The 15,482-nt window shown below is 53.5% G+C and overlaps 1 protein-coding gene across 1 annotated transcript in view; it reads left to right on the top strand.

The window, feature by feature from the left end:
* The window catches only part of MED12 (mediator complex subunit 12), a 39,411-nt gene extending 28,031 nt beyond the window's left edge, over positions 1-11,380 (top strand). Inside the window, exons 33-44 of the mRNA XM_074148344.1 lie at positions 200-309; positions 811-946; positions 1,216-1,377; positions 1,926-2,303; positions 3,076-3,226; positions 3,430-3,635; positions 4,092-4,172; positions 4,417-4,634; positions 5,664-5,826; positions 8,524-8,709; positions 8,853-8,934; positions 10,951-11,380. Of these exons, the coding sequence (XP_074004445.1) occupies positions 200-309; positions 811-946; positions 1,216-1,377; positions 1,926-2,303; positions 3,076-3,226; positions 3,430-3,635; positions 4,092-4,172; positions 4,417-4,634; positions 5,664-5,826; positions 8,524-8,709; positions 8,853-8,934; positions 10,951-10,994 (1,917 nt within the window). The 3' untranslated portion in view covers positions 10,995-11,380. The remainder of the gene's footprint in view (positions 1-199; positions 310-810; positions 947-1,215; positions 1,378-1,925; positions 2,304-3,075; positions 3,227-3,429; positions 3,636-4,091; positions 4,173-4,416; positions 4,635-5,663; positions 5,827-8,523; positions 8,710-8,852; positions 8,935-10,950) is intronic.
* Positions 11,381-15,482: the final 4,102 nt, after the last annotated feature.

The following is a 15,482-nucleotide window of genomic DNA, read 5'->3' as shown; positions in this document are numbered from 1 at the left end:
CTCTGTTTTGGAGACGTGCCTTCCCATTTCAATGCTTTTGCAGTCCACAGCACTGCTACTTGCATCTGAGGTTTGTCCTGCTGACTGCAGTCTCCTTCAGCTCTCAGTAGGAATTGCTGTGGTTTAGGCTTCTTTCTCACTTCTAAATCTTAGTGTTTCTTCATGGTGTCCTTGTGAATAAACTACTTTTCTCTGCCAGGTGGGGGGAATGTTTGACACAGTTCAACGCAGTACACAGCAGACAACTGAGTGGGCTGTCCTTCTCCTGGACATCATCAGCAGTGGCACCGTGGACATGCAGTCAAACAAGTAACTTTGTGGCTGACTTCTGATCCATACATTTCCCAAGGGAGGCAGTCGTTAGCATGGCCCCTCTTCTCATGTGAGCTAGCTGTCTCTCCAGACAATCTGTCAGAAGTACTCTGACAGCCGAAAGAGACTTCAGACTAATAGCAGGCTACAACCTAGATCCTAGCATCCAAGTGCACTCTGACATATCCATATCAAACTTGGCTTTCCAGATGCAGAAAGATAAGCAGGGGAGAGCTGAGTCTGGACCTGCTTTTTGGAGAAGCTGAATGGGTAGACAGGAGGCTGTGTCAAGTGTGATACCACACTTGACTCGGGTGTGAACACCCTGCAGTGTATAAGCAAAAGGAGGGTTAGTGTGGGAGGTTAGTCTGAAGAGCGCTTGGACTTCTGACTGTAGGCAGTATTCTTCGCAGTCTAATTATGTTTGGTGTTACTATGATGGCAGAAGCTTTGTATCTGCTTCTCGGGTGACTTTGACCTTTCTGCTTTGACCAACAGTGAGCTCTTCACCACTGTGTTGGACATGCTGAGTGTTCTCATCAACGGCACCCTGGCTGCTGATATGTCCAGCATTTCTCAGGGCAGCATGGAGGAGAACAAGCGGGCGTACATGAATCTTGTCAAGAAACTCAGGGTGAGGGACACTAGGCTGGGTATGGAGAGCGGTGTGTGCTGTGTTGTGGCTGTCCAGCTGTGCAGATTTACCTGTGTCTCGTGAATGGTACTTGTCCTGTTGCTGCTGTTCAGATGCAGTGAGGGTGGCCCCAATGGCTCTGTAGGGCTGAAGGGAGCAAAGGTGAGAGGTAACTCAGGGGTGGAGGCTGACGCCAGAAGAGGCACGGGTGGGCTTTGGATGATTTTTCCTGAGCGATTCTTTAAGTCTTCTCTATTTCACTGGTGCAGAAAGAGCTGGGGGATCGGCAATCTGACAGCCTGGAGAAGGTGCGACAGCTACTGCCACTTCCCAAGCAGACCCGAGATGTCATCACCTGTGAACCTCAGGGATCCCTTATTGACACCAAAGGCAATAAAATAGCTGGATTTGACTCCATCTTCAAGAAGGAGGTAAGTGAAGCTTTTTAGTCTGCATCGCAGCTCCCGAGTGCAGGTGTCACCTTGTCCTCTGACGCCTTGAGTCTACACAGCTTGGGAGGCATCTATATGCAGCACTTCCTTGCCTGCTGAGCTTGAAGTGGCTGGCTGCATGCAGACAAGCTGGCACATAACCATGGCCAAAAAGGGCAAAGCTGTGCGTTAATGCACAGCGATACATGCTGCTGTGGCCTGAGAAGTTATTTAAACTTTGGTTTTGTACTTATGACTATATAAAGCATAAAGAGAAACCTATAATCCCTGTCGTGCGAGTTACTGGGCAGCGCTAATGTGCTGAGATGTGCTAGACTGGCAGAGACGGGTTGAAGGAGACTGGCAGTTGTGGATGGAGGCCTTTAGAAATGACTGCTTTGCCACGTGGAAAAGCAGGGACCACTACTAAGGGCTCAGGCTGTTTTCTGGAATTCATGGAATAGAACCTGAAGAAAGCATAGAGTTTCCTGTGCCCTTGTAGGAGAAGCAACAGAGGCTTGGAGGTTCTTATCTCTTTTGCTTTAAAGGGTTTGCAAGTCTCTACAAAGCAGAAGATTTCCCCTTGGGATCTGTTTGAGGGCTTAAAGCACTCAGCCCCCCTCTCCTGGGGATGGTTTGGGACAGTCCGGGTGGATCGCAAGGTGTCTAGATTTGAGGAGCAGCAGAGGCTTCTTCTGTACCACACGCACTTGAAACCCAAGCCCCGCAGTTACTACCTGGAGCCGTTGCCGCTGCCCCCTGAAGAGGAAGAGCCTCCTACGCCTGTGGCTTTAGAGCCAGAGAAGAAAGCTGCAGAACCAGCTAAGGCTGATAAAACAAGCTCAAATCCTGCCACTTCTACTGAAGAACGCAAGAAGAAACAGAGCAAAACCAAGAAACGCAACCAATCTGCCAGCAAAACTGAGGTAACTGCCCAACAGCTATGGACCTCCCGTGTCCACCCCTCCTAGTCACAGAGCACTCCTTTGAGCTTTCCTGAGGAGTCTGAGTGGTGTAATGGCGAAGATGGGATGTGTGCCATTAAACACACAGCCTCTTGCTGTATATTTGACTCCCAAATAGTGTAATGAAGCTAAGAGCTAGTTTGCACATTTTTGCAGCTCTGATATTACTTTCTCATTCATAGAAAGTCCAAAACCATTGAAATACTTGAATTCATCACAGTAAGAAATGCATTTTTTTTAATCTTAAAAAAAATCCAAAGAAGTGGAAACCTACTCTCATTCTGCTTGCAGACTGAAACACAGGTTCAGATTGGATATTAGGAAAAATTTTTACACTGAAAGGATTATTAAGCCTTGGAATGGGCTGCCCAGGGCAGTGGTTGAAGCACCATCCCTGGAGGTAATTAAAAGACGGGTTGACATAGAGCTTAGTGGTTTAGTGGTGGTTTTTTATCAGAGTCAGGTTGATGGTTGGACTTGATGATCTTAGGTTCCAACCTAGCCAATTCTATGATTCTATGTTTCCTCCCAGTTGGGAGTGCTGGAGCTCTGTCCTGCTCTCTCTAGCCTGAGGCAGGCAAACATTTTCTTAATCCCTGATGGGAGGGAAAGGGGCTGCCCAGCTTAGATAGCATCCTAGGCCTCCTCCTTTCGACTTTGCAACCCTTTCAGTACTCTTCATCCATTCATGAATTCTCAGTTGAATTATCTTACTTCTCCTTTGTCTTTGCAGGATTTTGTGTTGGGCCCTAGCCGAGGGGTTTCGTATGGGGTTGGTATGCCTACAGATCTCTTGCATCACCAGTCAGGAAGCACTATGTCGAGGTTGGCATATGGGCAATCTCCAGTGGGTCTCTATGCCCAGAATCAGCCTCTTCCAGCAGGTAGGTGCACAGGAGAGGTGACCATATTACACTTTTTTGGGAACCTCTTCTAAGAACCCCTTCTGTGAGATGGTCCTGCACAGGTCCCTACACTTTCCCCTTTTGCCTGTCATGTGTCTAGATACAGTGATGAACAGTCTTCTGGAGCCACAAGGCTCAGCAATACCCTGTCACTAGTCAGCATGTTTCTCTTCCTCTTGCAGGTGGCCCTCGCCTGGATACATCCTACAGACCCGTACGCATGCCATTGGGGAAACTTGTTCAGAGTCGTCCTCCCTATAGCGGTGTGCTGCCTCCAGGGATGGGGAGCATGATGGGCATTGACCCCTCCTACAAGCCAGCAGTGTACAGACAGCAGCCTCCGGTGTCCCAGGGACAGATCCTGAGGCAGCAGCTTCAAGCAAAGTTGGTAAGTTGGAGCTGTGCGCTTGCTGTTGCTGGGCCCCCACAGTACAGCAAGCCCAGGCTGTTTGCTGGGGCTATCCCTTTGAGCCAGAACTCTCCAACCCTCTCTCTGTTTCTGCCCTGGAAAGATGTTTCTGTTCCTCTTGTTGTTTCTATTCCTCTGGTGCAGCATTTTGTGGGCCCACATTGGTGGAGGCTGTCAGTGGGGTGCACTGGGACATCTGTGGCTGTTGGGCAGTGAGAGGGGCACATCCTAGCCGTGGGGTGGTAGGGATGTTAGTGGCAGATTTGTCCTGAGTTGGGGTGAGGCAGAAGTCATTAGGGGATGCCTGCCGTGCAGCAGCCTTGTAGGTTTAGCAGTGAAACTGCTTGTCTGGTTTGGTGGAAGCTGCAGAGAAGAGAGCAGCAGCGCCCAGCCCTTTGGAGATGTTGAAAACTGTGTTTCTCTGTTGCCTTCCAGCAGGGCCAAGGCATAATGGGACAACAGCCAGTGCGCCAGATGGCTCCAACCCCATCCTATGGAGCACTGCAGCCCTCACAGGTAAGAGGCAGGGACCGCAGGTGAGACTGGAATCTGTCCCCAGCACAGGACAGCATCTTTGTTTCTGCTGCCAAATCCTGAAATGTCTTGACTCTTCTCAGTTCTTGTTTACTGGGCAGCGTGAATCTGAATCCCAGAGATGAGCAGCCTGGTGACAATATTTACAGGAGGCTGATGTCCTGTGTTCCAAATTCTCTTTTGTACCTTACCCCATTTCTGATAAAGGCTTTCTGTTTCATTTCAGGGTTACACACCTTACGTCTCCCACATAGGCCTTCAGCAGCACCCCTCCCAGTCAGGCACGATGGTACCTCCTACCTATTCTGGCCAGCCCTATCAGAATTCCCACCCCAGCTCTAATCCTGCCCTAGTGGATCCTGTTAGACAGATGCAGCAGAGACCAAGCGGCTACGTACACCAGCAGGCCCCTGGCTATGGCCACACCTTGGGCAACACACAGAGGTACCTCCCATAAGCTGTATTTCTTCAAGAGCTTCCCCGCTCTGCTCAGACAACCCTAACAGCAGGTCCTGCACCTGGGGTGGGGCAACCCCTGGTATCAGCCCTGGCTGGGGATGGAGGGATGGAGACCATCCCTGCTGAGAAGGACTTGAGGGTACTGGTGGATGAAAAGCTGGATGTGACCCAGCAATGTGCACTCACAGCCCAGAAAGCCCCCAGCATCCTGGGCTGCATCTCCAGCAGTGTGGCCAGCAGGGCGGGGGGGGGGGGATTCTGCCCCTCTGCTCCGCTCTGGGGAGACCCCCCTGCAGTGCTGCCTCCAGCTCTGGGACCACCAACATCAGAAGGACATGGAGCTGTTGGAGCGGCGCCAGAGGAGCCCATGCAGATGCTCAGAGGGTTGGAGCCCTCTGCTGTGAGGACAGGCTGAGAGAGTTCAGCCTGGAGAGGAGAAATCTCCAGGGAGACCTTATTGCGGCCTTTCAGTACTTAAAGGGGACTTACAAGAAAGATGGCGACCTACTTCTTAGCAGGGCCTGTTGCGATAGGACAAGGTGTAATGGTTTTTAACTAAAAGAGGGTAGATTTAGACTAGCTATCAGGAAGAAATGTTTTACACTGAGGGTGGTGAGACCCTGGCCCAGGTTGCCCAGAGAAGTGGTAGATGCCCCATCCCTGGAAACATTCAAAGCCAGGCTGGATGGGGCTCTGAGCAAGCTGGTCTAGTGGAAGGTGTCCCTGCCCATGGCAGGGGGCTTGGAACTAGTTGGCTTTTAAAGGTCCCTTCCAACCCAAACTAATCTATTATTCTGTGATCTGGGTTTCCCACTGCTCTTGAGCAGACATAAACCCAGCAGGGAAACAATGCAGAACAGTGGGCTGAGGGCTGTTACTTAGGGCTTCTAGAAACACAGGTTGGATGAAACCCTTGAGAGGCCTGGCGTCCCTCACCTTTCTGCAGAGAGGCAGCAAGGATTGCAAGGGCTTCTTTGGGCTGTCTTGTTGATGGCTTGTTGTTTTCTCTTACAGATTTCCTCACCAGTCAATACAACAGACCCCCATGATGAGTGGGATGAACCATTTGGGTCCACAAGGAGTTCCGTCAGGAATTCGACCCAGCCAGATATTGCCTGACCAGCAGCAGCAGCAGTACCTGAGGCAGCAGCAGCAACAGCAGCAGCAGATGCTGAGGGTGAGTGGTTGCTGGCAAGAGGAAGGCTGCTGGAGCTGGAGGAGGCTTGCCCAGCGCTGCTTACCTCTGCAGCGGCAGCGCTCTGCTCTGCCCCTCTGTGCCAGGAAGGATGTCAACTCTGTTGGGGGCTGTCTGTAATAATTTGCGAAGTGGCTCTCCCTTCCTTAGAGCTGGCCGCTCCTGATGGAGACACCAGCTGCGCTGCCTGTTTCCAGTCACCCAGCATGAACCAAAGGGAAGTTAGGAGCAGTAAAGGTCTGTTTAGTCCTCTGTGGCAGCGTCCTACCTCTTCCTGCTCCAGCTGAGCCCATGAGATTGTGCAGAAAGCTACCTGTCTTAGAAATGTTGCAGGAGCTAGAAACAAAGTGAAAATCCCCTGGCCACACAAGAGAGGGTAGGGTTATTCCTTACAAGATTGTTTTTAGGGGCATAGCTGCATTTTCACAAGATCAAAATAAGCATCGGGTGCAGTTTCCAGTGGCAGGAAATCTGGTGTGAATCAGTCCATGTACTCCACATCTAACAGCGGATGGTGAAAAACTGATTCAAAGTAAGCTGTTAGCCCCAATTCTCTAGGTTCAAAGAAGTTCACAGGCATGTGTCAACAGACATGAGTATTCCATGGATTTGCGTTATGATCTTATGAATATTAAATACTTGTGATATATAGATATGAATACATTTCTTGGAGTTACAAAATTGACAGAGAAACACAAACGGTTTGGGTTAGTCGGTGAATTGCATACCTTATGACAAGGCCTAGCAAACCTGTAGAATGTGGGGAGACTTTACATGGCACAGAGCGCTGAGGCTTTGTGTTCTGAGGGGGGCCTGGGTGACACCCTGGTTCCTCAGAGAGCTGCAGTCAGCAGTATCTGAGAATTGCTGCCTTGCACTGGACAAGAGACTGCCTGTAGCAAGGTCAGCAGCTTTTAGTCCTTTTGATGAGTAGCACCCCCTGACTACTCACTTGGTTTCTTTTAGCATTCTCCATCACTCATATTTAGAAAAAGAACATGCCTCAGACAAATTGCTAGCACTTCTCCTAGGTCAGTAACTTCGTGTATACCTTCAGCTTTTAGCTGACATTGCTTGGTTGCTTAAAATAAAAAGTGGAATGCCCAAAATCTCAGCTGTTACTGTGACTTCTGCTGCATTGTCGGAGTCATACCAGATGTAGAACAGACTCCTGGTGCTTGAGTTGACTGCTGCGTGCAGTGGCTTGTAGAAGAGACGGATGGCCTTTTGGTTTGTCTTGCATGGGTCGGTAGTCAGCTGTTGCAAGAAGGTAGGACGTGAAATTGGGAGGGGTATCCTTGCTCAGTAGTGTAGTCAGCCATCTGCTTTCGTGTGTACCTAGGCCGTAGCACCCATTTCACGAACCTAAGCGGCCAAACTGGTTCAAGATGGAAGTTAGGAGGCTGTTCTAAAAACTCAGCCTTTAGCTTGAATCCTTGATCCATGTGTTTGTGACTGGTTCTTGTATCCAGTTATTATTGTCCGCTGTCTCCTGTTGTTCACGGGTTCTTCTTTCTCTCTGATGCTTACCCAATACATTCCTAGGGAGCACTTGCAGCAGGTCAGGTTTTTCTAACCTCCTCTCATAAGATACTTTCTCCTGATTGTATTTTTGTCTATTTTCTGAGTCTGTTCAAGGTTTGAACCTTACCCTTTTGAGCCGGTGATCAGAACCGTACCTAGCATCACCATGTTGGGATTTTGTTAGTAGCTTTATATTTCTACTAGAAATTCTTCTGTTGATCAAGAGAGTGCAAAGCAGGTGGGAGAAATGTCTGAAAATTAGGAGAAATGAAAAACCCTTGACATTTGTGGGTATATTCTGACTCCCAAGTTCAACATGCTGAATACTCTTCTCACTGTAAGTAGTTCTGTCAGCATCTAGGTTGGAGCACTGCATCCGGTTTTGTCTGCATCGTTTTACTGAAGCGCAACAGCAGCTGGCATGAGTGGCAGAGAAGGGCAGCAAGGTACATTGAAGGGTTGGGTAACATGACTGAGAGGGAAAGGCTGAAATAGCTGGGTGTCGAATTAGAGAGGCAGAGACAAGAGGAGAGATTAGTCTCCAAATTTTTTTGTCTTCAAAAAAACCCTTATCTGTTCTTGTCCCTTGGCTGTAGGACAAGAAATGGCCGTAAGTCATAATGTATGAGATTTAGGGTAGAGATTAGGGAAATCTCCAGTAGTAGGAGTAACTGTGACCTGGAGTGAATTGCATAGGGAGGTTACAGGAGCTCTGTTGCTACCTGGGGAAAAATTTTGAGAACAGGTCAGGCAAATACTCAGTGAAGTCAGTATTGCTGATCTTAGCCAGGAGGCAAGAGATGAACCAGCTAACTCCTTGAGGTAGCTCTTAGTTGTTTTCTATTCTTGTATTTAGTTTGCTCCTAGTCCCTGGAGCAAACTGGCTGACCAGCAGACTCATAGTTCTCTTCCTGCCATCTGCTGATTCCTCATCTTGCAGAAGAACTTTGTCACTGTCCCTGTATTTCTTGCCATTTCTCGGCCCAGGGCAGGGTCCTAGTGAAATTTGGGTAATTTAGATACCTGTAAGGAAAACAGTGGAAGAGGGTATGTCACTGCATGGAACTCCTTACTCCTTCAGCCCTTGCTGTGCTCTATTGCTGTCTGTATTGCCCAGACAGTTCCCTGATAGTCCCTTTTCTTTTGTCTTCGCAGCAGCAGCAGCAGCAGCAACAACAGCAGCAACAGCAGCAGCAACAACAGCAACAGCAGCAGCAGCAGCCCCAGCCGCCGCAGCCCCAGCCGCAGCAGCAGCCCCAGGTCTCCACAGTGCCTCAGCCACAGGCGCAGGGCCAGCCCCCAGGGCTGGGGATGCAGGCTCTCCCCCCCCAGCAGCCCATTGTGAGTGTGAATAGTCCAGCTCAAACCCAACAGTGTTCTACCTGCATGCCCCCTTCTCCCTCCCTTGCACTTCCCAGGGCTCGTGTGAGTGCTGAGGCTGCCAGCCAGGCGGGGTGGCTATAACTGCGTTTTTCTCCTTGCAGTTCCAGCGCCAGGGCCTTCAGCAGACACAGCAGCAGCAGCAAACAGCTGCTCTGGTTCGACAGCTTCAACAGCAGCTTTCCAGTAAGCTTTAGTGTTTTTGATCCTGACCCTAGTCTCCTCCCTGCCGTTTTCTATGGCAGGTACCGTGGTGCAGGGAAGCAAGGCCAAGCCAGACTGTTTGAGGCCATAAGTGATGCTGGCAGGGAGGTGGCATCAGGACTTAGAGCTCCTGGCCCGTGGTGGGTACAGCAGCAGGGCAGGCAGTGCTTGCCAGCTTGTGAGCAACCTTCCACACCTTCCTTCTGCTGCCTGCAGAGGGACGAGGGAGCTGAGTCTTTGTAGGGGCTGCCATGCAGCTTTCCCAAAAGGTTCCAGTCTGCAGCTTTAAAGCATCCAGAGATACCTCCTCAGCTGCAGATGACCTCTGAGCAGCACAGGGAGGCTGTCATTGTGGGCCACTCGCTTGGTGGATGACCCAGAGACACTGTGTTCGTGTTGTGATCAGGACAAGACTTCTTGGAGTCTTGGGGGCAGGGAGGGCGCTTTGGGAAGCGTTGCTGCACGCTTGCTGTGTTTGCAGTGTTCTGCAGGCTTCTGTGGCTGCAATCACAGACAGGGGAATGGCATAGATAGTGTTCAGTCCGGCACTGGCTGGGTGATCTAGAAACAGAATCCAGTGTCTGGGCAGTTCCCTTCTGAATGGCCTGCTGTTCTACTGTCACCTCACTGGCTTTTCTGCCATAAAAATGGCAGACATGCTGTGAAAATGCCCAGAAATGGACTGCACAGGTTTGGGGCTTTTTTTTGCAGTGCATTGTGAGACACTCATGGAATAATGTGTGGAGTGGGGGCTTGGAAATTGTGCTTATACGTGCTCCGTGATGGAAGATTCTTAGTCGTCATGACCGAAAAAACCTCTCCAAACCAGAAGTTTTAATATGCTGACTTTCCCACTAGCCTGATTCACAAACCACAAGTCTGTGCAAGGATCCCAGCCAGGACATCCAAGTGTAGGAAGACCTCATATAAGAATCTGAATATAGCAGAATAGCCATATTTTTGTATCCTGTCTGTACAGCAAACGGAGCTGTCTTATATGGAACAGATGCGTGGGTCCAATGCAGCCATGTGTCAGCGTGTGGCTTCCATGCTCCCTCATTGGGTTTGCATCACTTCCACCAGGAACCATCTGGAGTTCTTATTTGTAGTGTCTGGGATGGATTGGAAAGCAGGACGTGAACCAAGAACAGCCTGTAGGAGGGGGACAAGAATACTTCGGGCCCAGGATAGGCTGCGTTCAGAGGCTTCAGGGTGTCCCCGAAAGTGCTGTTGTCCAGCAGAGTTGGAAGGAAAGCAGGCTAACCAGGTTACACTGCTCTGACTTAGGGTCAGACATGTTGATGGGGTTTCAGGGGAAAAAAAAACAAAAAACAACAAAAAAAACCACCACCTAAAGTATTTTATTTATTGGGCAGTACCTAAGTACACTGCAAGCGTTGTGCGTCACAGACCACCAGTCCCAGCAGTTTGGAAGTTCATGAGGTTCTTGAATATAACTTTACCATGTTTCCTGCTCTTTTTGTGCCATCTGGGGGTCCTTTGGGCATGTCCTTCGTTTGTACCAAGATAGTGACAGGGAGCCAGGATAGCTGACTCTGAAACCTCCGCTAACTCTGGTTTCTGGGTGTGCCTCAGGATGGGTGTTCGACATGAGCTGTCTGAGCAGTTTGTGTGGCTGCAGGTGTTGTGCAATCTTAAAAGGACTGATTTTCTTTCAAAATCAGATATAATTCATCCATGAACTCATCCTCCCAGCGAGCTGCTACCTTTCAGGGCTTTGTTATGGTGCGTCATGAGGGATGGAGAGATCTCTGGAGAAGCTGCAGGATCGGGGCTGGCACGTACTCTTTCTCAAAGAATGTGGGGTCCTGACTGTGGTGCTGCCTAAAGGCTCAGACAAATGAGCAGAGCAGGGGGTGCCACTTCTCTTCTCGCAGCCTGCGACACACTCCTCGTATTGTGCTGGTGGTGTGGGGAGAAGGATCTCTTTTCCGAACCAGAACTTGTGACTGTCTAACTCTGTGTTGACCTCAACAGATACACAGACCCAGCAGAACAACAACCCATTCGGACGCTACTGATCTGTGGCGCTTCAGCCTGATCCAGGAGGGAGACATCACTGTGGACCGGACGTGGCCTCTTCACCCTGGCTACAAACCAGGGCTGACCCCAGCCTCCGTCCTTGGGCCCCAGCTCCCGGCGCTGCCGCTGCCCGTCTCACAGGGAGATGCCAGGAGGATGGTTTTATTGTACAGAGAAGTGTTTTTACTACCCGATTTCTACAAACGTTTATGGAGATCCCTTGTGGCTGACAGTCTCCCTTCCTACTTTGGTTTCAGTTTTTACTCAGTTTTTAGTATTTTTGTTAAAATAACGATTAAGACATTGTAAAATTTTGTACTTTATTTATACCAGATGAACCCCGTACTGCAGACATTCTTGGATGAATACAGAGAGCTTACTTTGCAAAAGGAGTGTGTATTCAGAGCCTGCCTTTCCTCCTCAGCGCTCCGCCCGGTACAGCCCAGCAGCATCTCTACACGTGCTCTTTATCTCTTTCTCAGTAGAACTAATGGCTGCGTTTTCAGCTTTTGTGAACGGCCGAACAATCTGGTTTGGGAAAGAAAACCCTTCTTCCCTGTTTGTTTCATAAGCTGCTGTTCACATGCTCGCCAGGGTTTGCGCAAGCTGTGTAGGATTTGTATGTTGATTACTAGTGGTCTGTGGCGTGTTCCACCAGTATGAAGGTACAAAGCAAGGAGGGGGTTATATTGCAGGGGCATTCTGAGCACTGACAAGCCCAGTTTCCCGGCCACGGCAGTCACTGAGATGCTTGAGCTCGTACCTCTGCAGTCGAGGAGGAGCTGCAGACTCGGTGCACTCGCAGCACTACTTCTCCTCGCGGCACAGTTTTGCTGGTACACACCAAGGCTCCTCTGCTGGCTCCTCCTTGATGCCCACGATGCTCTCTTGGGCTGGGTAACGTGCTGTATTCTCAACTTTTGGCCTGGCTAATGCAGCCTGCTGGCATGGAGGCTCGTCTCTGCCTGTAGCAGGCTGCTTAGTGTGCTCTCCATTCCTGCTGTCTGTTGAACCTGGAAACCGCCATCACCACCACCCTTCCTTCTCTCTTTGGTTCTTCCTCAGCAGTTTGCTTGTGGACCATTTGATTTGCAATCCCTGGGGTAGCTTTTCTTGACCAGCGTCTTCCCTGTGTCGTATCTGTATGGGATATGGTGAGGCTCCCAGGGGCTCCTATGGCAAGGGCCACAGCCAGAGGGCAAAGCTTAGAGTGTAGAAAGGAAGGAGGGATGAGGGCTCTGGATCTCAGCTGTGCTGGGACTGCTGTGAGGGACGCCGGTGACCCAGGGCCATGATGGGCCTGTACCTGCTGCTGCAAGGACTGGCGCTGAGCCCCTTCCTCCCATCAGCAGGGGGGCAGCTGTGGGCTGCTTGTTCCTGGACTGCACCCCCTCGCACCCACACCAGCCTCCTGCCGTGTTCTCCCAGGGGGGTTGGAAGGTGGAGATGATGGAGGCAATCTCCCTTGTCCCTGAGAACAGATGTGTGTGCAGGGCTGTTTCCTCTGCATCCCTGCTTGTCCCCTTCCCTGAGGATCGAGCTGGGGAGCAGCCTGTCTGCTCCCCCATCCCCTCCTGCCCCAGGGGAGGGCCTCAGCTTGCCCACAGCCTGTGCTGGCTGGATGACTGTAGAGGTAGAAGCCCCACTGGCTGTGGGAGAGGCCAGTCTCCGCTATCAGAGACCCCTGGCCCAGGCAGGAGGGGGGCTGTTCTCCCCTAGTCCTGCCCAGGGTGTGGGCAGGGAGTGCCCTGGGGCCAGGGGAGCCACAGGCTGGGGAGCCAGGCGCTGGCTCTGGGCAGAACAAGCCCCTCATCCCGGCATGTGTGGATGTGGCCAGCCCTGGGAGGCAGCTGAGCCTGCACCCAGCAGCATCTTGGATGCTGCCTTCTGCATCCCTGCTGTGCCGGCGGCGGGAGGAGGGGGCTCTGCCGCAGCCGGAGCAGGGTGGCAGAGGGCAGCAGGGCCAGGGGTGGCTCTGGGAAGGGGTGCAGGGGGTGCCACTCGCACGGCAGCTGTGGTGGGGCTGGGGGGGGGCTGCAGAAGGAGAACGTGGGGTTGGATGCTGAGCCCCTGCTTTGTGCCCTTCAGGGGCCCAGGGACCACCCTGCCCCCCTGGGGGAAAGGGGATGACTTGTCCCTCCCGGGGACCAGGGGACCCTAGTTAATTGCATGGCCCAGCCAACGGCGTTGCCCCTGCTCTTTGCTCCCCAAAAAGGCTCCCCCCAGCCCTGCCAGGGGCTTGTGTGGGATGAGCCGGGCTCCAGAGCCCTGTGGTGGTGACAGACCCAGGGCTGCCAGAAGACTCTCTGGCTGCCCAGAGGTTTCCAGCAGGCGCTGGAGGCTGGGGGGCGTGGGGACAACAGGATACGACCTGGTCACAGCATGGGGCACGTCTGGGGAGCTGTGCTCTGCCTGCCTCGCAGCCGCCGCTGCCGTGCTGCACGTTTGCTCTGAGCCACGGTGGCTTTAAGCAGGTCTGACAGCTTCCAGCCCTTCTGCTCCTTCTGCCGCTCGTGGCTGAAACGCTGCTCGCGACAGAGCCAGAGGCCGCTGGAGGGATTTTATCCCCTGCTGCCCATTGAGTAACGCGCGTGGCTGCCCCGCTGTGGCCAGCGGCCCGGGGTGGGGTCGGGGGGGATGTTTGATGCTGGGCTCCCTGTGGCCGGGGGGGCAGCCCCAAGGGGTGCCCGGGCAGGATCCCCAGGTGGGATGTGCAGGGGGTGCCATGCGGCGTGTGCCCAGCACGCGGGGAGAAGCCAGAGGTTGCACAAGGCTTGGCACGGCGGGGTGACGGGTGGGCAGGAGCAGGTCCTGTCCCATCAGCGGCCTGGCACAGGTCCTGCCCGTGGGCAAAGGCGGGTTGTGAGGCCCCCTCAGGGCTGGTGTTGTGCAAGGAAATCGACGGCTGCCCACTCAAGCAGCTGAAACCAGGAGTGGAGCAGCTCTGCGAGAGCCCAGCCCTCCCCCTGTGCTGCCCGTGGTGGGGAGCGGGCCACGAGCCAGCCGTGCACCATGTCCCTGTCCTGGGCTGGTTCTGCTGGCCAGGGGGACACAGGGAGCCATGCCCCGAGCCCTGTCTGCTGCGGGGCAGCCCGGCACCCGTCCAGGGGCCTCTTGCAGGATGCTTCTTGGGGCCGACGAACCCTGGTGGGCACGGGGCAGGGTTGTGTATCCATCCCACAGGGTGCTGGACCCCGTTGCCTGCTCGAGCTCACGCTGCCCGCGTATAGCAGGCCAACATCAAAGTCGGTCAAGCTGCCGACTGCTGGCAAGCAGTCCTTTGGAGGGGGAGTGGGGCAGGCGAAGCCCAACCTGCATCGGAGCATGGGGATCTCCCTGCAGCTGCGTGTTCACTGACTCGGGGCACGTGCTGGTGGCGCGCGGAAGGTCCAAAATAAAGGCCTGCCCTTTCGGATGCTGCTGCACGAGCAGCTTAAGACGGGAAGTGGTGGGTACTCTGCGGAGCCCAGGCGGGGTCTGGGTCGCAGCTCTGGCAGTGGGAGGCAGAGCCCAGCTCCTCTCCTGGATCGGAAAGCGTGGAGGTGTCTGCTGGTAACTGCGCATCCTCCTCTTTGATCAGGCATCGCAGCTGACACTGCCCTGGCTATGGCAGAGATGCAGAGACCAGATCCATGCCCTGTTTTGAATGATTTCTGTAATCCCATCAGACAGGACTGAAATAGAGATGAGGTCCCACAGAGGCAGGCAGACTGGAGGAGAGGTGGCTCTTGCCAGGAGGCCACGTGTGGGAGGGATAGGCACTCCCGCGCTAGGATGGGGCACGACAGGAGGAAAAGGGAATGACAGAGGGTCTTGCTGGATGGTGCTGCTGGGGCTGTGGCTGCTGAGCTGCCCACCCAGTGCCTGGCAGGGGGTGGAGGGGTGGCAAGGCTGTGCCTGGCACCTTCCTGGACCAGCTGGGTGCTGCAGAGTAGTGGGAGAGGCTGGGGGCTGCTCCCCTGGCCGTGGGGAAAGATGCCAGGGCTGGAGGGCACGGGGTGCTCCAGCTGCTCTGGAGTGTGCTGGGGGGTGGTGGGGACCCGCGCGGAGTGGCTGGGGCAGGTACAAAGGTGTGGTGGGGCAGGATTCTGGATGCCCAGGGCGGTGCAGGGATGTCCAGGGTAGAAGAGGATGCTTGGGATGGTGTGGGGATGCCCAGGGCGGTGCGGGGATGCCCCCACAGACGGATTCGTTTGCTGCGGAGTGCCCAGGGTGTGGGGGTGTCCCGGTGGGGTCAGTGGGGGTTACCCCTCCGCCCGGGGCCGGTATCTGGGCAGTGCCGGTCGTACGCAGGGCAGGGTTCCCGTGGGGGATACCGGGGGTGCAGGTGCGGTCTGTGGGCGCGGTACCGGACTGCGCAGTGCCCGGGGGGTGCGACACCCCTTCGGTGCAGTGCCCGGGGTTGTGCAGATGCGGGAGCGGGCGGTACCGGGCCCGGTCAGCTCCGCGGCGGGGCCACGGGATGCCGAATCAGCGCCGTACCGGTA

This window comes from Numenius arquata, chromosome 5 (genome assembly GCF_964106895.1).
Source record: "Numenius arquata chromosome 5, bNumArq3.hap1.1, whole genome shotgun sequence".
Classification (NCBI taxonomy): Eukaryota; Metazoa; Chordata; class Aves; order Charadriiformes; family Scolopacidae; genus Numenius; species Numenius arquata.
The sequence above is the reverse complement of the archived record's forward strand: the minus strand, read 5'-3'. Positions and strand labels throughout refer to the sequence as shown.